Below are 23,578 nucleotides of genomic sequence, written 5' to 3'. Positions count from 1 at the left end.
GTCACTATATTTTGCTCCGTGGAATTTAAACGTGTATAATTTGTACTGGGTGCCATCAAACTATATTCAGAACAGGGGAAATTAAAATGTCCTGTGGTGCCTCTCCTGTAAAAAAAAAAAAAACACCACCACCACCAACAACAACAACAACAACTCGCAATTAATACTGGATGGGATTATTTGTAACCAGAAGAACAGGAACTCTTCAGAAAATTTGCACTCTTTATTGCCTTTCTGTTTTGGGTGACAAAGTTAAATATAGGATACATAAAACCAGTAAAGACACCAGACAAGCAAGACAGTACACATTCCTTCAATCCTTAGCTCGTAGCATTGTTTTCTCTCTAATCTTGCTACAGCTTTACATGGCGTGCTTTCCATTTTGCGAAAGAATCTATTACCTCATCAAAGTTCGTCAAACATTTTGCTACATGAAAAATCGAAATATCGTTGTCTAATACTGTGTAAGGTGTTAATACAAATAGTACCAAAGACTGGTGTCGTTTCTCGGTCTGATTACATCATTTTGTCACTGTCTGCTAGATAAAACAAAATAGGCCTTTCTAACACTGCAGAAATTTTAACACACACCAAACAAACGAGACTGTTTTGGCACTTATGGTCATTTTTATAACACGACAGAATATAATTCACCAAGAGCAAAATACAATGCCTATTAGGCCTACTACAAGCAAATAGCTTAATGTTAGGAAATAGTTTCAAATTTCATTCATACGCTCCAGTTTCTCGAGCATGAGATCAAAAAGTAGTAGTACAAGATTTTTATATAAATTTGGAATCGTCTTGTTCTTCCCTAATTGGTGTGATGTCCCCGTTTCTTCTTCTTCTTCTTCTTCTTCGTTCTAACACACAATCTTGTCATGACTAATTCTGGAACTATTCCTGCCTTTGTCACAATTTATTCACCACTTAACTTCACTAACCCTGCCAGAATCACTGGTTTAGTTATCCCTGATTATTCTCAGGTTAGGTGTTATGTTCGTAAAAACCACTATCCGCACTACTTCCAGAATAGAAGTTAAGCGGCTGCTAGATGGGGACTGTACAACTGGACCTTACTAGTGTAGCGGTCTGGCCAAAACTTTTCTGACAAAATTTAATTTTCTTGGATACACTGAGAAGATAATAAGTAATCTATCTTGCCCTTTATTCCTGTCAGTCGTTTATTTCCATTCTGGTAGTATGAAACAATGGATGACAACGCTGACCATTTGCAAATACAGTCAACCACATAATCAGACAGCGGTTCAGCTTTACTCCGATCAGCTTGTATAACCCGATCCCCTTTTGCCTGCAGGAAAGTTTACTTCTAATTGCGATGAGGATTCCCCTGACAGACATCACGTACACTATGCACGCATTAAAAAATTAACTCATAATTCATTCAGAAATCAATTTACAGAGTGAGTTCAAAAACCAACAGGGATGGGTGTCAAAATTATGTGTAATCGATAGACCAACGTGCGCTGGTTGCTAGGAGCTTTGTGAAACAAGGTTTTTTTTCCTCAAGAATATGAATTTGCTCTTTAGTGGACTTGTTGCATCTTCTAAGTGTCCTGCCAATGAAATGCAACCTTTGGCTCGCCTTCCCCACAATATTATCTGTATGGTCTTTCCAACTGAAGTTGTTCGTAATTTTAACACCCAGGTACTTAGTTGAATTGACAGCCTTGAGAATTTTACTATTTATCGAGTAATCGAATTCCAACGGATTTCTTTTGGAACTCATGTGGATCACCTCACACTTTTCGTTATTTAGCGTCAACTGCCACCTGCCACACCATACAGCAATCTCTTCTAAATCGCTTTGCAACTGATACTGGTCTTCGGATGACCTTACCAGACGGTAAAGTTTACTGTGGTAGTATATTATAAGAAATGTCTCACATGACCATTGATACCCAAAATGTAAAAACGAACTCTGCTGGGCACGTATTAGAGTAGGACTGGATCATAGTGAGAAAAGGATGCATCTAAGTGTAAGTCAAGTGTATCAAAATTTGAAGCATTTTGTATCGTTTACATCTCTGAATCTTGCTGTGTTCATTACCTGAAAAGTCCTATAGATTGCTTTCATCTTTATTTGTTTTATTTTTCTGCTTCTTCTGTTCTTGGTGATTTTTTTTTCCTGTTGTACCACTTGTACTAAATAAAAGCTAATTTAGGCACAACTGCAATTTCTGTAATCTGTTGACTGAAAGGAGTTCTCAGTACAAGGAGGAGATTGAGTCAATAAATAAATCATGGATATTAAAGAGCACCTAGCAAAATATTAAAGTATTGTGCTGCACATGTTAGCCCTGTACTTAGCCATATTTGTAGTTTTTCCTTTAGGAATGGACAGTTTCCTGAACGATTAAAGTACACAGTAGTAAAGATGCTTTATAAAAAGGGAGATAGGGATAATGTAGACAATTTAAGAATTATTTCTATGCCATCAGTGTTTGGTAAAGTTATTGTAAAGGCTGTGTATGTAAGGAGAATTGATAATTTCATATCACATAATTTGCTATCAATATACAGTTTCACTTTAGAAGACATTTATTCTTTTTTCTCTATGATGTACTGGCTGGGTTAAACAAAAGGTTTCGAATGCTAGGCATATTTTTTTATTTAACTTAGGTGTTTGATTGTGTTGATCACAAAATATTGCTCCAGGAGTTGGACCATTACGGAATACAGGGAGTAGCTCACAACTGGTTCCCCTCTTACTTTGAAAACAGACAGCAAAAGGTGATTATTCGCAGGACTTAGAATGGCTGTGATGTGGGGTGTGAGTGGGGTATGGTCAAGTGACGGGTGCCCCAGGGATCAGTGTTAAGGCCACTCATGTCCATTGTTTATATGAATGACATGTCCTCTAGTATTACAGGCAACTCTAAAATATTTTTGTTTACTGAAGACACTAGCTTGATAGTAAAAGATGTTGTGTGCAATATTGGCTCAGTCTTAAACAGTGCAGTTCATGACATAAGTTCATCACTTGTAGAAAATATACTAACACTAAATCACAGTAAGACTCAGTTTTTAAGTTTCTAACACATAATTTAATAAAAGTCAACATCTCAATTTCACAGAAATTGTATTTGATTAGTGAAACTGAGCAGTTCAAATTTCTAGGTGTTCAGATAGATAGTAAACTGTCGTGGAAAGCCCACATTCAGGATCTTGTTCAAAGACTTAATTCTGTCATTTTCACTATTCAAATGGTATCCGAAGAAAGTCATAATTTGACACGATAATTAGTTTACTTTGCTGATTTTAATTCGCTTACATCATGTGGCATTATATTTTGGGGTAACTCTTCTCATTCTAATTGGCTCAGAAATGGGCAGTTCAGACAATAATTGGTTTAAGTTCGCGAATTACTTTTATGTTGTATTTTCATATACTGTCATATTCCATGACCTTGGATTTTTGCTCCTCAATTTGGTCCTATGGAAATTGATGTGTAAATCGATAAAATAAAAGTTTATAATGTCAGAAGGACCATAGTACTTATTACTTTTTACTTTTCTATGCGTCACTGATTCAATGTAACACTACTTTTTCTTATGTTTAGTTTAGTTTTTGGCAACTTCAAACTATCCTCTGCATTTCAGGACTTACAAAACAGATGACACACATGGAGTTCTTTTGTGATCACATTCTAATTTAGCTTGATACAACTGTTAACATGTTTGTGATAGATACCTGTTGGAAGGCAGGATTTATTTGTCCTTGAGCAATTAATTGCATCAGCTGAGCCTTCTGCACCTGACTATCTAGTAAGTGTGGAGCAGGAGTAACAGCTCTTGAACGAACAGCATTTAATACTCTGTCCTCAATAACAGACTGCTGGGCATGAAATTCTTTTGTTATGTTTTCTTTCACAACTATGCTAACAGCCTTTGTCAGGTTATCCTGGAAACTGAGAGAGATTTAATTAACAAAGATGCATTGATCATAATTGGTTTATTATTGCTAAGGGAAATGTGTAATCCGAGACAAAATATATTGCTTAAATTGAATTGAAATTGGCACTTCATTTTACGGCTAACATTTTCATACACATAAATAATCAGTTTTAAATTGGAGATGATGATCTGGCTCACTGATCAGCTGCTAGGCAGTGAGCAACTGAGTTATATGTACTGTGCAGACTTAGCAGTTTAATTGAAGTAATTAGGACCTTCCAAGACTACTGGGTAACAGTTGATCTCACAGACAAAGGACTCCATACAAATACACTATATGTTGTGTCTAACTATGATTTATACAATTTTGAGGTTGACACAGAAAGTACTACATAATAAGTTTTACAATTAAAAGTGCAAATGCTAGCTAAGATAAAATATATTTATTCCTTGTGTGTGTGTGTGTGAGAGAGAGAGAGAGAGAGAGAGAGAGAGAGAGAGAGAGAGAGAGAGAGAGAGAGAGAGAGAGAGAGATGATTGTTACAGTCATTTTGAAATGTGTGAGGAGAAAAACGTGTGCTGCCACCCACATTGTGTGCCAGAACACAATGTAACACTGCTGGTGAACAATTACATCACAACTAAGTCCAGTTCAAAGGCTCACAACAGGGCCTTACTGGAGATAGAGCCAGTCTGTTTAGAACTGTTATGAACTCTAATTAAACAACTGGTAATGAAAATTGCATCAGTTTATAAAAATGTTTAGCCACAAACTATGTAGAGTGCACTTCAAACATCAGTTTAAGAAGTCATAGATTACTCTGTAGCGATAAAAATATTAAAAGTGTAGGAAAAGAGAGATTGCTACTTACCGTAAAGAAGACATATCAAGTTGCAGACAGGTCTGCACAATTAAAAGACACTCACATATAGTTTTCAGACACACACACACACACACACACACACACACACACACACACACACACCTTGATGTGTCTTTTTGATAGTAAGTAGCAATCTGTCTTTTCCTACATTGTTGATATTCCTACCTGAGGTTTCCATTGTTTGAGATAAAAATACTATGTAGGAGGAGGAAGGCGTTACATATCAATCAAAAATTCAATTGGTTCCTACAAACAAAGGTAGGATTCTATAACAAACTAGTATCAAATTATATATAAAGTAACTGAAAATCCAGGAAAATATTTACTTGCTTGTCAAAAATTGTAATTTAGGCAAGAAAATCAAATTTATGTGGAACATAAGGAGCAGCAAGACTGGTGTATTTACACCAGGGAGTAGGATATTGTCCTTGGTCTTAATAATGAAACTGATGATAAACAGGATAATGCAAATATCTATACAAATCTCTTCATGGGTACCACTATGCAGATAGAAAGTAGGTCATCTTTTGGTGAGACAAAGGATGTCTTGAAGCATTAAGTTCTCATTGCTTGTGACAAAATTACAGCTGCCAACAGCCATAACTCTGGAGAACCACGATTTCATTTAAAATACACTTTCATGTCCACCTAAAAATATATAATGCAAGGTAAAGCAAGTGTCAACTCTAAAGGTGGTTTGAAGACCACAGTGTGTGGTCCTACTGTAGGTGCTATGTACTTGCAGTGTGACAAACCTAGCCAGTTATAGAGGATCCACCAGTTTAACATGGAGTGTGAACAATGGTGTTAATGTGACATTTTGCACATGAAAAATTCTTGCCATTGGTGGAAGATGCAACAAGTTGCAGAAGAAACATACCATAAAACTGGCTGAGGACTGAATCTCGAACCTTTGGTTTTGTAGTCCGACATTTAGTCATTGAGCCATCGATAAAGAGTAAGCTACTGAAAAGCTGCTCTAGTGTAGTAAGTAGAACATATGAAAGACAAAAAGTGTGTTGCTTTCATCCTGCAGTCTGAGTGACCTGCCCTTCCTTTTGAACCTTTCCCAACCTATCCCCCCCCCCCCCCCCTTCATACAGGGAGGATACTTCTGAAAGCTAAGAGAGTGTGTCTCCTTTTATTTCTGTGTATCAGCAGTACTATTTCACCTCCTGGAGGTTAAGTGCTGGTCATTCAGTAAGTACATATGTTGTTACTAATCTTGTCTGCCTTAAGCAACTCACAGAGAAAGGCTTGCTTTGTGACAGCCGTAACAAGTGAATATGTTCAGAAGCCTACAATTGTACACAAACTTCTCCGGCTTATTGCTTACACATTTCAATAAATTCCCTGCACAATTGTAAAATAAACTGACAAAACAGTGACATGAGAAAAAACAACCTCATGAAAATACAATGAAATACATATGAACACTTTAGATAGACAAATGCCACTTTTTTTCTCTCAGTCAACTAAAGACTATTACCTAGAAAGCTCCTTTTGAATTTGTGATTGCACTTCTTGCTGTATAACAACTGGGATGTTTTCAGTATTTGTACGCAAGGTCTCCAAAGTGACTTGCATCTGAGACAAAACATCTCTGCCTTTCTCCTGCTGTCTACGTTGTTTATCAAAGTGGCTTTCAAAGCTCTGAACATCTGAAAACATTTGTTGCCACAGTCACATGAAATGTAAAAAATGTATGAAATGTAGTGTAACACAACTACCATAAAAGTAAAATGTAAATTACAAACATGAAATAAATACTTACGTTCTTTCAAACCCTTTGTGAAAACCTCATTGAGCTGTTGAAACATATTTTGACAAGCTTTTTCAAATGCTGGCAATGCAGTGCTTCCAAACATTTCCTTGTAAGTGTTTCTTACCACAGGCTGCAATGCTCCCACAAGAGTACTGCTGAGAACCTCCATAACTGACTGAAAAAAAAGTAATTATAGTAATGTATCACAGAGCATGGTAACAACAAAAATATATTGCACAGAGAATTTCTTTTTACCTTGCTCTGAACCAGTTTAGATATGTTTTCTTTTAAAAGATGGTCCGTAGCTGACAGCTTCTGAGCCATTTCTGTATGGAGTTGATTTTTTATGGGATCAATTGCTTCAAGTATTGCTGTAAGTGATAAAAACAAAGTCATGTAAAAAGACATCTATGTGGAGAAACATGTGAACAGAGCTGTAACTGTTTCATTGTTGAGTCACTAAGGCAGCTTTCTTGTTTTGATTTTTGTTTGCAATAGCTGCTGTGATCAATCTGTGTGTTGCTGTTAACTAGACCATAGGTCTACAATCCTTAAACATTTTGCTATCGCTACTTATGTGCAGTTAGTAATTCAGATATATTTACAGATTTCCATTCTTGTTGTAGCAGTATAGTCAGCATATCGTTCAGTAAAAAAAAATCTGTTACAGTACGATCTTTCCGACACAACCTGTACAGTATTTTAACGTGTTCTTTTACAGATGTGGATGTGGAAAAATAGTTTGATTGCAATGGAGTTAACTGTTTAATCCAAAAGTTCTACATTTTGCCAACCCCCAAGAAATTTTTTATAGCTGTTTCTGGACATATTGCTCCAAACGCTCTTTAGTGATAAGACACACAGATCAAGGGGCTGAAGAAGTGCTACTAATACCATTATCATCCTTTTTTAATCATTAATCATTTCTTTTTGTTCTTTCACATTTCTTTAAAACACTTTTGAAAAACAATTCTGTCTTCTAGTGACTGACAAGTGGGGTATGACGTTTCAGTACAACACTACGAAACACAACTTTGGGATTGCAGAAATTTAAATGCTATTATTAAGTGCAATGGAGAAAATATTTCATGACCATGGTTTTCACCACAAGAGTGGTTAGGGTATTCGTTAGTGGTAATGTTTCAAAAACAGAGTGTACAATATTTTGCAGTCAGCACAATATTACCGAAGTCCTTCAAGCAGGTGATGAAACTACAGTGATTTCTTCCAATAAAAATAGCTCAGAAAAATAATATAGGGGAGTGTATGACAAGTATCATTTCAAATTGTAATATGTCCAGAAAACAAAATTCAACAGGTGAAGCAAAAAAATAATTAGTCATAACCTAGGAAATTTTTCACAAATTGTAAAATATTAAGTTGTCATGTTTCAGGCTTACCACAGCAATATTAAAAATTGAAATAAACTTGCATTTGTATTCTTTAAATTTAAGAAAAATGTGTTGGACTTATCATGTTTTGGTCCAATAATTTGTAAAATATACAAAAAAAATATTAAAAAAAAAATTCCATAAGTTACAGTGAAGACTCGATTATCAGGACCTCAGTTATGCGGAATGTGATTATCCAAATCCTCAACTGCAAGCAAGTATTTTTGTTGTCCATGAGTGCAAGAACATGTCACGCTGACACTACTTGCCTGCGCCTTATGAGTTTCATTACTGTTTGAGTTAAGACTATTGTCAATGTTCTGTGCTTAAAAATGTCAAAGCACAAGAGAATGGTGTTATCACTGAAAGATAAAATAAACATTACTAATGCATTACAAAAAGGAGGAACTGGTCATTAATTATAAGTCTGGTGTAGGTACTTCTATGGTAAGCGATAATCAGAAGAATACTAATTCAAATATGAAGCACACACGCAAACATCAAATTGAAGACAGGAGTAAAAAATCGAAAAGTAATGAAGAAACCAAAAATCGACATTTTGGAAGCAGCTTTGTATTGATGGTTTTTACAGAAACAGCCTCATGGAAATACAATGAAAAAAATGTCAGTAGATGTAGCTGCAGCATATTCTTTTGAATATGGTTTTAAAAAAGAATAGGACGAAATTGACTGACTTGGACTTTGTTTATGGCATTAATGAATACGGATGAAATTAGAAGTCATTACTGTCAAAATCTTCAGCTTTTCGGTGAGTGTGTTCAACTCCAAGATATAACAATAGTAAAGAACAAGTATCAATGTAAATTTATTTGTACAGACATCCTCATCAGAAAATCCAGAACCCCAGATGCTTCAAAAATAACACAGCTCCTTTAATTTATAAAAACCAAAACGGGCATGGATGAACACTAAAATATTATCTGACTGCTATGACAACACTTTTACCCCTGAGTAAAAAATTTCTAAACTAAGTTGATAAACAAGGAAATCTCCAACTTTCACTGGATAATGAGCCAACCCATCCATTGGCTGAACTGCTAAGAGAGAGAAAATGGAATGATTACAGTAAAATTTTTGCCTCCTAATGTGACATCCTTGCTCCAATCAATTGATCAAAGAGTTATTGAAACATTATAGAAAACAATTTATATGTGGATTATTATATTGTGAAGAAGATAAAATAATAGTCATTTGTCATTCTGCAGCAGATGAATTTAAAGGAGTGTTGTTACATTTCTGTAGAGGTGTGAGATTTGTCTGAAAGTAAGACAGAACAAAGCTTGGAACATAATACTACAATGGCAGCACTAAATTCAGGACTGATATGGAGGATTTTGCAGCACATAAATGAGCTAATGACAAAAATATGAATATGCAAGGAGTGTGATACTGGTGACACGAAAGTGGCTCGTTTGACAGTAATGACCAAGGTTTCTCAATCGCTTATGGAGAAACCCAGCATTGCCCAGGCATTTATAGCTGTCCATCCATGTGTCTTCTTTAGAAGATAGCCTTTTGACCAAAAGCTCATATGTTTAGCAGTCTTTTGTTGAGCCTGTTTGCAACTCAACATCTCCTCTATATGGTGAGTAGCAACGTATCATTTCATAAGATTACCAGCAAATTGAAATATACATCACTTCTTTTTATATTAAAACTGTCTTCTTTCTCCCTTAATACATTGCCGAAATCTACTTTGAACACACTGGCACAAATGCATACACTGCTGAACATTTTTCTCTGGATTGTGGAAGACATTCTCAATGTGATCAGTCAGGAGTGTTGTTTTCTTCCACAGATTTCATCTTTAACAATACCCATTGGGATAACATCGGGGGATTGCGGTGGGAATTCAGTTACAACACGATGTCCAAGCACCCTTCCTTTGAAAACGTTATAAAGGTACATCCTACAAGCAATGGAAGCAGAGTTTATCATAGTTGTCAATATGCATAATGATTCCTGATGTAACCACTTGAAGTAGAGCTATTTGTCTTCAGTGAGGTTTCAGTTAAAGTACAACCCAATTACATTACATATCAATATTGCAGCCCACGCACACATTTACACTAGGTTCATTTAGTGGTTGCTCCAAAGCCAAATTATTGTTTTCCATGTACCAAAGTGAACACTTATGTTGGGTTACATGTGGCCTCATCAAAGCACAAAATGCTAAGAAAGAAATTCTGTTCAACTGAATGCTGACTGAACATAATTTCACAAAATTGTAGCTGTGCGTCTCATCATCTTCCAGCAACTCGTGTATCAAGTGTAAAATGTGCACTTTGAAGTTCTGCTGATTTAATCTCCTTTGGACTTAATAACATGACATATCTGGGAACTCTGTCACTAATTGGGTTTTAGACTTCTTTAGGTTAATCATAATAACGAAACAGATATGGAGTTCATTATTGTCAGTTTGTGCTGTTATAGGTAGCCAAATGTGAGGTGTGTCCAAAGCAGGAACTTCTGTTTAAAATTTGTGAATTAAATTATAAACAGCTTTTTAAATGTTGGAGGATTTGAGTCTAAATGTTCTTTCAGAGCAGCACTTACACCCCTTTGGTAAATGGTCTTCACAGCGAAAATCATTTCTTCTTTCATTAACATTCTGTGAAAACCATTAGTTGTGTTGTCAACACCATGCTACTATGATTATGATTCATCTGTTAACATTAGATTCAGAAGGATGTAGGTTGCAGTGGGTACTGGGAGATGACGAGGCTTGCACAGAATAGAGTAGCCTGGAGAGCTGCATCAAACCAGTCTCAGGACTGAAGACCACAAAACAACTGTTAACATTACACGTCATTTCTTGTTTCCTGCTAAGCACAATGACGTATATACAACCAACATACATTCCGTAAGTAGGTATGTGACTTCAGCATTGCCCTGTGTTTCTGCTGCAGATGTAGGTATCAGAATTTTCTAATGTATTTCTGCACTCCAAGAAAATCAGATTAAACAGAAAAGACAACCCCCCCCCCACGCACACACACACAAAACTGGAACAAATCACAATTTTGAATTTTTTATTAAACAGGAACTACCAATGTTTTCATGAAATGTCCAACTTACATAAGCAATTAATAAAGTAGCTTATTCATGTTTTATAAACAGTACGTTATCATTAATATTTTCCTGAAATTTACACCATTTTTAAAGTATCCTTATTAGTGTAAAAGAGGATTTTCACTATTTTTCGAAATGTGATAACATAAGGAGTGCCGCAATATACTCAGCATATCTGGAGACAAATGACTGCTAGTTCTCCACCCATTTCTACCATTTTTTTTCACTCACTGAAGAGCTTAAATTTGGAACTCATGATGAGCAAGGGTAAAACGTGTACCACAGTATTTTTTAAACCATAGACATTTCAACACGACAAAAAAGGACACTTACTTAATCAGCTTTTAGACTGAAATTGACTGTTTACCTGGCAAAATATTTTCTTTTATTTCAATGCACACAATATCTTCTAACTTTGCAGAAACTAGATTTCCGACAGTCTGTGATATTGCAGACATGAGTGCATCTTGTCTCTTCCTATCATGTTCATCTCTAGTAGTTAACATTTCCTCTAACAATGGTGCAATTTTGTCATCATGATTTTTTAAGGTTTTTTCAATTTGTGAAGAAATTACTGCTGTCATATACGGCTCCAATTGGGACGCAAACCTTTCAGGCATTGCTTCTTGCCGAACAATTTGAATTTCACTTTTCAGCTCCTGGAAAAAACAGAGCTAAGCTAGAAATACTTATGGCCAAGGCGACGCAAGACTTACACATTCATTTCATATGTTTGTTAGAGTACTAAACACTTAAACAAATTTATTTATTTTAAAAGAAACATTAAGCCTACCAAAACCAAGGCAGTTTCCATAATGTGAATTACCAGGTTGGGAGGTGGGGGTACTTTATGCCCACATGGAAAAAAATATACAACAATATATATTTTAAAGAGGTAGAGTGCGTAAGTAGGGTTCAGAACCTGAAAACATCTTTTAGCACACTCTTAGCAATATCAACGCATTTTCCATGACATATACCACCGACTTTACGACCAACACAGAAAAATTTCAAAAATGCAGATTTCTTTTATTGTTGTTGACTTCTACTCTCAACATACTTTTTAAACTGATACTGATGTGTAAATAAAACCCTGGACCTGGAAATTTTGATTGGCATATTCATTGGGGAAAGTGAATCTGCTACTTAAGCTTAACCCAAAAATTTAAGTTTAACTGAAAAATTTAATATACAGAATCTGGTACAAGAATTCATTAAAAAGAATTTTTTTTTCAGAATTTTAATATATATGAAGTAACTGACTAGATTACAATATCTTTGAAAGGCGAGCATAATGTACTGCCCCCAGTACTGCGAGGGTTAAATGCTGCCAACACCAGAATATACGCTTTTATAAGCGTAATGAAATAATATTACAATTACCCAACTAACCTGTAATATATCCACTTCAATATGATCATATTATTTAAGATGGAAACTAAGAATATCAATTGAAGCATTACAGTATCCAGGTACCCATTGCTATGCGTCAGGAGCTCCGTCCGTATTTATACGGGTTCCATTCCTTTTTCACGTACTTCGTCTTGTTTGGATTGATTGCTTATTTTTCTTTGATCTGATAAGTGCCGTTCTCTTTGCTATAGGTGTTTACATCACTCTAAGCTGAAAATGCATTACTGTACTGTGTCATGCATTCTTTGCCGCATTCTGATAATGAGTGTTTACAGCCTGTCGCCCCTCACAGCATGGCTTGTTCTTGTGCATGCTACCGCCGCTTACACACACACACACACACACACACACACACACACACACACACACACACACACACACACACACAAAACTGCGTATGATAGATGTTCTGAACGAGAGTTAAGCGAAAAAATTTTCTCCATTTGGAAATCTTTGCAGACGCCTCTTTAGTACATTACATTCTGCACATAAATTAGAGTCATCTTAGATTTAAAAATCTAGTCAATTGCCGTGCTTCATTTCTGACGGTATCACTATTAGGCATAAGAATAATACGAATATAAACATGACATGATACGTATACTCTTCCGCGTTTGCTGTTATCTCACTCTAGTTTCGTAGTTTATTAGGCAGACAGGATTTAAATGAGATAGCAGCAAACACGAAGCAATACATGGCAAAATGTTTATATTCGTATTATTCTTATGGCGAAGAGAATACTGCATGTGATTCACAATTCATAAAAGTTCCTATTAGCAACCATCTTTTCTCACAGGTAGGGAAAAATTCAGAATGTAGAGTTGGCCATATTGACGAACATCCCAAACAGTCTTGCCAGTCGGATTTTCGTAGTACACTGAAATGCTGCTACATTTGAAGATGAACAATACGGAATTTGCATTTACTTTGTTGGATAATGTATGAAAATGTAGTGGTCGAAACTCGGGGCGGAGAAAAAAAGCTCGTCTTCCACCTTTTTAAAAAAAATTTATTTACTGACGTAGTGGTTTTGGAGCCAGTATTTATATTTGTGCCTGCAAAGCAGTCCTGTGTAGCGCTACATATATTTGACGGCAGAAGTTAGTTGTGGTGGCACCTACCAATATCTTTCAGAACGTCTGCTTGCTTTGCACTTGATTCTAAGCCGCAAAAGTTTTTTGGATTACAAAAACTGGAAAAAAAGTGCAGCTTAGATTTGAGTAAATATGGTAGTATTAGTTCCACAGAAATTAAGGTAAAGAGACTAAAATTGGAAATATTTTACATAAATACCTCCTGTGTCACATTACAATATCAAAGTTATTTTAATCTCAATGTATATTGTCCTTGATTGAGATTTTTTTATGTTATGGACCACCAGCCCTCCAGCTCCAAAATTGCACTAAAGGAGAAATCTGATGGGTTGGTGATATTAACATAACGGAAATAAACAACGCAAACTTTGTGATACTATGTTAATAAATGATCCTGCAGGCAGGCAGGCAGGCGCACGCGCACACACACACACACACACACACACACACACACCAGAGAGAGAGAGAGAGAGAGAGAGAGAGAGAGAGAGAGAGAGAGAGAGAGAGAGAGAGAGAGAGAGGGGGGGGGGGGGGAGATTAATTCACCTTTATCTGCATCTGCTGCTCATGCAGCACACTTGTAAGTGTATTTATTTGTTCTGACAAAGCAGTTACTGATGCTTCTAGCCTCTGATTGGCTTTCAGCAACTGCTGATTTTTTATGTCAATTTCCAAATTTCCCATCAACTTCTCAGGTTGCATTCCAGCAGAGTTCCTGTAAAATATGAAAACTAAGAATTAGAAGCCTATAGCAAAGAACAAATTTTATTCAGTTTTTTGTTACTAATGTTGCACAAAAGAGCACATGCACAACAGTCGATGTACATTCCTCTAACAAAGAAATTTTCAAACTTCAGTATTTTTAACATACACAAATTATCTGATATCACTTTAATTTTAAGATGTTTGTATATAACTCTATATTTAATACTGATTCCCATTTCACTCATCAATGGGCCTACACACTTAGGCCACACCCTTCACCTGCAAATCCCTTGCACATGAGAGCAAGCAAGAACTGCCCCAGAATTTCTCGGACTAATCTCATGAACCAAACGGAAAGTACGTTGTTTCTGTTCACATAAAATTAATTTGTGATCAACATACAAATACATTGCAGACATACTATACTAATTTATTACTTGACTTCTACTATAATTGGGATCATTGATTAACAATAATTCGTGGATATCAGCCTTATTTTCAACATACACAAATTGCTCTTTATTTTACTCTTTCCCATACAGAAACCATCTATAAGGGGAAGATTTAGTACCTGTTTTTCACATTTCTGCTCCAGATTAAAATTTTTTTAGTTAACAAATTACATTATTTTTTTGTATGTTGATACTCCATAACATTTCCCTTTGAAATTATCATTTGGATAAGTCATCAATTTATGCATCACTAAAAACAGGCCTCTTTAAAAATCTCTCTCTCTCATTGCCTGCTATCATAAATAAAGATTATGAGATTATAGACACACATTCTAAAATTAGTGGAGTCAAAAAGTATTGACTTTACATTTACTGAAAAAAATCATCGCTAGTCTTCTTGTCAGATAGCATATAGCAAATAATACCTCTTACTGTTACTTTCTTCAGAAGCCACTGACTTTCTCATTTCTGCAGCTAGCATCATGGGGATCTCAGGCCACCCATCACCTTCAGTAATGTTAACTTTCAAACTGTCTTTCTGCAGCACATCAAATTGGAGTTTATCTTTTGGTGCAGGTAATGCTTTTGTATCAATACTGTGGGAATAGAAACATGTAAAAGTTATCTAAACAAACAAATCAATAAATTTGTCAAATATATTATATCAAAACACAAATGTCTGTGAAAACTGCAACATGAGGAAGGATAAATTTGAATGAACTTAATACTGCAAATAGGTGAATAAGAATACGCAAATGATTAGGATTACAACTGTGTAAGGTATGTAAAAAAGAATTCTGTAGCATTTGAAGCCCACACATGCTGTGAATGGAGCTTCTAACCACAGTGACATGGGAGTCACAGAGGATCTGACAATTTTCCCTGGCTGAATACTGTCCAACTGATATTCGCCATTTACACTGTCCTCAACACGCAGTCAAATCACACAAACACCCTCACACCATTTTTATCACTTACTGCTATTCTATTATCTTCCAAACTTGACCACACTTTCCATAACGTTGTGATTTTCACAAATAATAGTATATTTCACAAAAATGTCTAGAAGTCACAACAGTTGCTACTGGTAACATTTAGTTTATCACTGAAATGAAATATATAAATGTGGCACAGATTTACAATGTATTTTTACGAAATAAATTTAAGTAGCTATCCCATAATCCCAAAATGCTATTTCCTTACACAGCTGTAAAGAGTGTCACAACATTCACATCGTAACCATTTTAATGTTTGAAAAATTGCCACAACATTGGTAATTCAAAAAATCAATGTTATATGGAAATGAATAATATATTGCAATGAGTCTACAAAAAGCCTTTCCTAGACATTATTATCCCTCCAGACTGTACCCCTTTCAGAAGCAAAGCAGAGCTCTCAAGTGACACATGCATAACATATGTTTCCTATGTACTTCTCCATTAACAGATATGCTTAATGGATTATAAAACCCAAGGCAAGGCACAAACTACTCCACGATCCTATTTGTGAAAAAGTGAGTCAAAAAATGAACACAATTTCCTTATTATGTAAATGTAATAGTTTGGGAAGTAATTAAGATATGTATTGACAGTATGTTTCTACAAGTACAGTAACTCAAAATGCTTCTCACAAGTGCACCATTAATGGCACAACAGACACCTAATTTGTAATCCACTTCTCTCCAAGTGTTTTGCAGCAGGTGCATGAACGCGATAGTCCAGATCTGGTAGGTTACGAACTAGGTGTCTGGTACACTTGATTCTTGATAAACCTTGTAAGGTGCCAAGCAATCGGTGGACTACCTATCCCAATCCAGCAATCTGGGAATTAATGGTCCATAAAATCACTCATGATGTTAAGTAAGAGGGAACATCCTCAGTTGGTCACAGTCCACACTAATCCTGATAACGACTTTTTACCTGTATAACAGATTTTTATCTCTGCGAGAGAAAGAATATTGAACACCTGCTGTTGAGATCACATGGCTACTGATGTGCATTTATATAAACAAAGCAGTCAAACACCTGCAGATGGTACCAAATGCCGCAAGCAAACACAGAAAACATTTTCAGTTAGCATACTTGTATAAGATGGGAAAGCCTGGAAGTCTGACCACATTTAGTGTTCAAAGTTGTTTGTTACATGATAAACATTATAGTGATATGAATATTGAAGAAGCTTCTAAATGAAACCCAAGATCTGATAAGTCTGAGATAATCAACTTGTGACGTAATTCAATTTTCAGTTCACAATTTTATCGAGTTTTAACATTTAACAGGAAGGCTGTGGACTACTGCCTGTTTAATGTGTTACAAGCAGTTCCAGTGCCTACTGAGAATGTAAGTTGTCATACCAATATTGCAAAACATTAGCCGCTTTGCCTAAAGATGCATTTGCAGCTGCTACATTCCGCTAGTCTCATGCCAAATGTCTATCACCTTTGTATTTCGACCATTTGATGCGAAAAAATTAACAAGGCACTTGTCAACTGAGAAGCAAGAGTTCAGCTGAACTTCTATGAAAGTGTCATTTCTATGCTGGCAAATAGAAGGGAGTCAGATAAGTCAAGTTATACATGCTTCTTAAGTAAAGCAAGCTGACACCGCACATGGGGTACTGCAGTGTAATAAATCTGACAGGGTCAAATTCTAAAATGACCTATTGCTAATGCTTGTCCTCTATCATAAATAACAATTTTCAATTTACAAGGTCCATTTCCTTGATTTTGTAAACCTCTCGCTACATTACCAATATTTGGACTTCTTTTGGTGTATTCACTTTCGCATGTTATTAACTTTACAGCCTTTGTCTGAGGCACTGGTTAAATTAATTAAAAACACAACAAAAACTATGTTCTCGATAAAGCAGCACTCACTTTACAACTGGATTAAGGATATTTAGGCAGTCATCTGATTCAGCTTTTTCTTCGTAGAAACTGTGGTTCAAACATTCAGGACTCTTCAACGATAATATCTCTTGCACCTCTCTACTAGGACTACTGCCTCCACTTGCAAATCCTTCTCTCTGTAACAATTAACATTCACGAATTGGTGTAGCCAATCTTTCAGCAAATAGGACGACAAAATTTAAACATAACACTCAAGAATAACAGCAAGTTATGAATGCTTTGTCAGCCCCCACCTGTGAAAGCAAGGTAGCACCTTTGAATGTCATGTGTAAAGAAAGTTATGATTTATACTAGTTTTGGTCATATGTATAATAAATGTCAATCAAAATTCCATCTTTATCATTAGATGATAGATCAATATGAATAAGGAGTTAAATGAATAGCTTGTGCCATTCTGGAAGATTTAACAGCATTAAGTGTAAATTAGTTCCACAACTGGCTCAACTCTTCAAAGGTAAACAGAAGACAACAAATTACGAAGAGTCAGTTTTCACACCAGCACATTTGCTACACAAAGTATCAAATCCTGGAGCTAAGTCTCTGGGTTCAATCATTAAGAGACACACGGGCACTAAAGTAAAAAAAAAAAAAAAAAAAAAAAAAAAAAAAAAAAAAAAAAAAAAAAAAAAAAAAAAAAAATTGGAATAGGTACATATGAAGAAAGGTATTGAAAGTCACTCTGAAGTATAGGCTGACAAGTGGAAGGGCCACATTGTCCTCCAAAGTGACAAATATTTTAACTGTTATGGAGATTACTTTTTAGGTAATACATACGTAACATACTAATGCAACACATATTAATGATACTTCAGAGATCGCTGAACTGTAATGGCCTATTTCCCTAACTGGGAAGATAACATACATCTTTACTTAAAAATAAAAGTGGAAGTATCCACACCAAGTCATAGAAAAGGAATAGGACACTGTACCACGTGTGTGTACCAGACTAGGTGCTTGCACTTTCAATTAAATTAAATATTACAAGATATCTCTTTCATATGACAATGCAGGTTCAAGCTTAATTTGCAATTTTATTTGAACTTACTATATTACTTAGTAAAAGGACATGAAAAGTTTTAGTACCCTTGGTGAGTCACTGCCAAGTGCCAAACCACCATTTACTGTGCAGTCTAAAGCTATGTCCATACTTTGAATTACAGGAGATGCTGAAATTGGCACATCCAGAATTCTTGGAATGTGTGAAGAATCATTATGGCGGGACACCTTGAAAATAAAAAAAAAAGACAAATACAGAGATTATCACACAACGCATTGTTAAACTTTATAAAATAATTTTTTGTACACAAAAAGGAATCAATAACAAGGAATTATCAAACCTAAATACACAGAAATTTATTTTCAGTGTTCTTTATAATGTCACTGAATTTTTATATTAAAGTTGCCTAAACTTAGAACTTTCCACCACCGACAACTGGCCTATTATTATAAGCAGAATGCGCAGTTATTAATTATCTTTAATGCAGTTGTCTAGTGTCATCATTAGAAATAATCACAAAACATCTAAACAGCACAAGACACAACAAAAGTTGTGGACTTTATGGTAATATTATGCTACTATTCTGATGCAGTTCTATGTAATACCATAGTGCAATTAAAAAACTAAATAATCATAACTGACATTCATTGAAATATATTGATAATGTGTCACATGTTTAAAGAAAAGCTTTACAGTACCGGTGTAAATCTGTATAATGAAGTCCGCATAAAGCAAACAAGGGTGTGAAGTTTATGGCCACGTCTCCAAGACAAAAAAAAAAAGCTAATGTCTCACATTTGAGCCCAAGAAACACTTACCTTTCTGTTAAATCTTTCAGTCTTTTACTGTCATGGAGCTTCTCAGGTGTGAATATTTATTTTTCCCCATGTTACTACCAGTATTAATTCTACTTTGTTCTGCTTCATCTGCCTCTACTGCAATCCCCCCCCCAACACACGCACGCAACCGCGCACGCAAAAGAAAAACACCAACACAAACACAGGTGAACAAATGTTACAGGTAAAAAATACAAGCTGATACACAAGAAGGAAACTGAAGTATTTATACAATTTGCATAGAATGTTTAAATATAGCATGTCCTGTGGACAGTTACGTTGTTGTGTTCCTCTGCGCCAAGGGGCTGGGTACCAACAGATGAAAGGGCAACACACTGGGAGGCTCAACTGCTTGAGCTGTTACACAGCAAAACTCAGTTTTATAATTCTTTTAAGATAGAAATTTGCCAAGGAGTTGAGTTGCCACCAATTTTGAATAACTTGGTATTGGATAAAGTGATTACAAAATGGAGACAGGTGAAAAGGGACACAAAATACAGAACAACAGCTGAGAAGACTGCCAAACTTTTGCCAACAATATGGCACTGAAGAATGGAGAATGAAGAAACTTGCAAAGAACTGGAAACTCTTGCTGAAATTGCTGTGAAAGCTGACCTCAATATAGTACATAATAAGAAGGTATTATATGCAGATACTGGATTAGCTTTATAAGCTGTGAGCTTTGTAAGTGAAAGAATAATTAGAGCAAGAGTGAACTCAGGAAAGAATAATTTTCCTATACTCCACGTGTACACACCTCAGCAAGGGTGCAGTGAGGCAGAAAAAACATGATTCCTTGAAGAACTTGAAGACCAAGTAAGAGGAAATAACATTATGATAATTGGGGATCTGAATGCTCACATTGGCATGGATAGAAATGGATATGAGGTGGTGATGGGCCATTTGGATATGGGAGTTGAAATGTTGAAGGTGAAGAAATTCTAAATCTGTGCATAAAGGTTCACCTTTTAGTGAAGAATACGTTCTTCAAGAAACAAGATAGCCTTAAAATTACTAGATATAGCTGGGATGAGAAATCTAAGACAGTTAGTTATAGACTATAAGATGAAAATGTTGAATGCTGTACAAAGAATGCCAAAAGTTAAGGAGTGGAAGTTGAAAGAAGAATAAAATAAGTTTCCAAACTATAGTAGCACAAAAATTGCCAAAAACTGAAAGGGGTAACGTAGAGAAAGAGTGGAACCTATTTAAAACATCAATAGTTAACAGTGCTGTGCAGATATGTGGCAAAATAAAGGGTTAAATAAAACACGAAGAAACCAGTTGGTGGAACGATAGAGTAAAAGATGCAATTAAAAAACGTAATATGGCAAAGAAAAACACAGAGTTTGAAAAAAGAAAGAACCAGGGGCTGGTGCCAAAAGATTAACACAAGGTGACAACACTGGAGTAGGAATACCGACAAAAGAAACTCCAAGCAAAGAGAATTGTGAAATAAGAAAAGGAGAAGAGTTGGGAAATATCCACCAAGAAACTAGAGCAGGGTAGCAAAGGGAACCAAAAACTGTTATATGTGTTATTGAAAAGTAAAAGATCTGATAGAGAAGACACAAGAGCAATTGAAACAGAGAATGGGGATATTATCAGGGTCATGGATGGTATAAGAGAAGAGATGATGAATTATTTTGAAATCTTACTGAATGGGTAAGGTGCACAAGAAAGTGATACTGAAGTCATTGAATTAGAGGAGGAGCAGGATCCAATCTCCTGGCCAGAAACAAAATTCCCTGAAACAGATGAAAAGTGGGAAGGCAGCTGGAGTAGATGAGCTGACAGTGGATATGATTGAAGCCGTAGGAATACATGGAATACAATGGTTAAAACAGGTGCTAGGGGTGATATGGAAAGAAAAAAAGTGCTGGATGAATGGAGAAAAGGAATTACAATATCACTGTTCAAGAAGGTAGTAGAAAGAAATGCACCAACTACCGAGGAATCACACTGTTATCACTCTGCCTTAAGATAATGGAAAAGTCATAGAAAAAAAGATTGCAGAAAACTCTAGAACACCAATTAGAGGAACAACAGCTTGGGCTCAGAAGTAATTGGGCACAATAGATCTCACTTTCTCCCTCCATCAGTTAGTGAAGAAGTATTGGAAAAAAGGAAAAGACTTGATACTAGTATTTGTCAATTTGGAAAAAGCATATGATGGTGTACCAAGGGATAAAATATGGGAATGCTTAAGAAAACAAAGTTCCTGATTCATTAATTAATAAAGGGAAGATCAAAACGGTTTAAGATGACGAGAGGTGTTCAGCAAGGCAGTTCGCTCTCCCCTTTACTCTTCATTACACTTACGGGCACAATCATGAAAGAAATCCAGGAAGAAGAAAATGATGATCTCAATGCTTTTGTTTTTGCTGATGACATTGCCATTCGGGGAGAGATAGAAATTGATGTTCAGAGGAGACTAGATTACTGGAGCACAAAATTTAAAAAAATCGAGTTAACTGTGAGTAGGAACGAGACAGTGGCAATGAAGATGATCAGGATACCCACACCTTGTCACATCATACTGGAGAGGGAGAAGATTGAATATGTGAAAAGCTTCAATTATCTCGGTAGCATTATTATCAAGCAATGGAGTTCCAAACTAGAAACCTTAAACAGAATAACAAAAGCATCTAGCTTCTTCCACCAAGTACGAAATCTAATCTGGGACAAGGAAGTCCATCAGAGCAAAACAGACCATGTATAAAACTTCTCTCCTGCCAATCACGATGTTTAGTCTAGATGCCTTTGTCATAAGTAAGAGAGAAGAGTGTCAAATCAAGCATGTGAAATGAAGTTCCTTAGGTCAGCTCTTCAGAATACTAGGAGAGACAGTCAGGAATGATTATGTAAGGAGAGAAGTGCAGGCGACATTGGCTACAGAGGAGAGGATGAGTGCTTTGAGATCTTACGAGAGGAGTAACACAGGATGCAGTGGAAAGAGAAAAGCTATACCAGGACAAAAACCAATGGAGGCATATCGTTCACCAATTTCCAACCCGGCTAGCTGGAAGGAGATGATGATGTTGAATGTGATGACTGGCTGAAAGAATGAGGATCAGTGGGGGAGAATACACACAGCTTATGAGATTTGAAGGAAAAGAAAAAGAGGTAAGCTATAGACAAAAAAAGTGCATAATAAGCAGGTCCCAAATACTGCTGAAACTATGTCATGTTGCAAAGATAAAACATACGCAAAGAAAAACTTATTGAGGAATGCTGTATTAAATGCTGATAAATCAGAAATAATGTGTTGTATGCAGTCTTGGGTACAAAGAATTTATCTTGTCGGAGGCAGCACAACAAGTTTTTAAAGCTATCTGGGGTATAAAAATAAATAAATAAAGAGACTGGATATTTAGACCAAGACAGACTCTATAAATGAGAACAGAACTCATTTCAAGCATGATATGCAAATGAAGACAAGATTTGCAGGGCACAACATGAGAATAGATGGCAGCATGTTGACCAACATATACTGTCCAGTCACATTAATGTGACCATCTGCCAAAAGCCTGAATAAGCACAATTCCCTGCGCAGACCACTCCGAGACATGACATAGGAGTATCAATGAGCTTCTGCAAAGTACTGACAGTGATATGGAACAGGGTGGCGGATTGAACTTGGACGGGAGTAAAAAAAAACACCTGAGAATTCTAGAAAAGGGGAGCAAGATGGCGCCATAAGAAGTTCCTTGTTCCTTATAATTAATAGCGATTTTTTTTTTTTTGGGGGGGGGGGGGGGGGGGACACCATTTCACAATAATGACTTTTCTTTCCTCTTGTATGAGATAGTTTGACCAAAGTTCTCTCAATGTTTGGCGCCCTCTATATTTTTGAACCCCTTTTCTCCCTTTTAAAGCTAGTTAAAACTAAGAACTGCTCACCAGACAGCATAAAAAAATTAACTAATTCTTTGAGATTAGCAGTCTCCCAGAATATTGTACCAAACCTAGACAAAATCATTTCCTTGAAAAAGAAAAATGTTTAAAATGTTAACTGTCTTCTTTAACCGTGTTGACTGTAAGGATTAAAGGTCCTTATAATCCTAACTCAATTTTTTAAAAAGTTTTCAAAGTTGGTCAATTAAAATTATTGCGTACAAAA

General features: G+C 35.9%; 1 protein-coding gene across 2 annotated transcripts in view; it reads right to left on the bottom strand.

The window, feature by feature from the left end:
* LOC126337033 (enhancer of mRNA-decapping protein 4) overlaps positions 1-23,578 on the bottom strand; it is a 120,110-nt gene that overhangs the window by 5,975 nt on the left and 90,557 nt on the right. For both annotated transcript variants that reach the window (XM_050001335.1, XM_050001334.1), the window contains exons 11-19: positions 18,706-18,846; positions 17,590-17,738; positions 15,140-15,310; positions 14,104-14,272; positions 11,418-11,709; positions 6,822-6,937; positions 6,576-6,741; positions 6,291-6,462; positions 3,715-3,931 (exon numbers count right to left, since the gene is read on the bottom strand). In XM_050001335.1, the coding sequence (XP_049857292.1) occupies positions 3,715-3,931; positions 6,291-6,462; positions 6,576-6,741; positions 6,822-6,937; positions 11,418-11,709; positions 14,104-14,272; positions 15,140-15,310; positions 17,590-17,738; positions 18,706-18,846 (1,593 nt within the window). The remainder of the gene's footprint in view (positions 1-3,714; positions 3,932-6,290; positions 6,463-6,575; positions 6,742-6,821; positions 6,938-11,417; positions 11,710-14,103; positions 14,273-15,139; positions 15,311-17,589; positions 17,739-18,705; positions 18,847-23,578) is intronic.

This window comes from Schistocerca gregaria, chromosome 2, assembly GCF_023897955.1.
Source record: "Schistocerca gregaria isolate iqSchGreg1 chromosome 2, iqSchGreg1.2, whole genome shotgun sequence".
Taxonomy (NCBI): domain Eukaryota; kingdom Metazoa; phylum Arthropoda; class Insecta; order Orthoptera; family Acrididae; genus Schistocerca; species Schistocerca gregaria.
The sequence above is the reverse complement of the archived record's forward strand: the minus strand, read 5'-3'. Positions and strand labels throughout refer to the sequence as shown.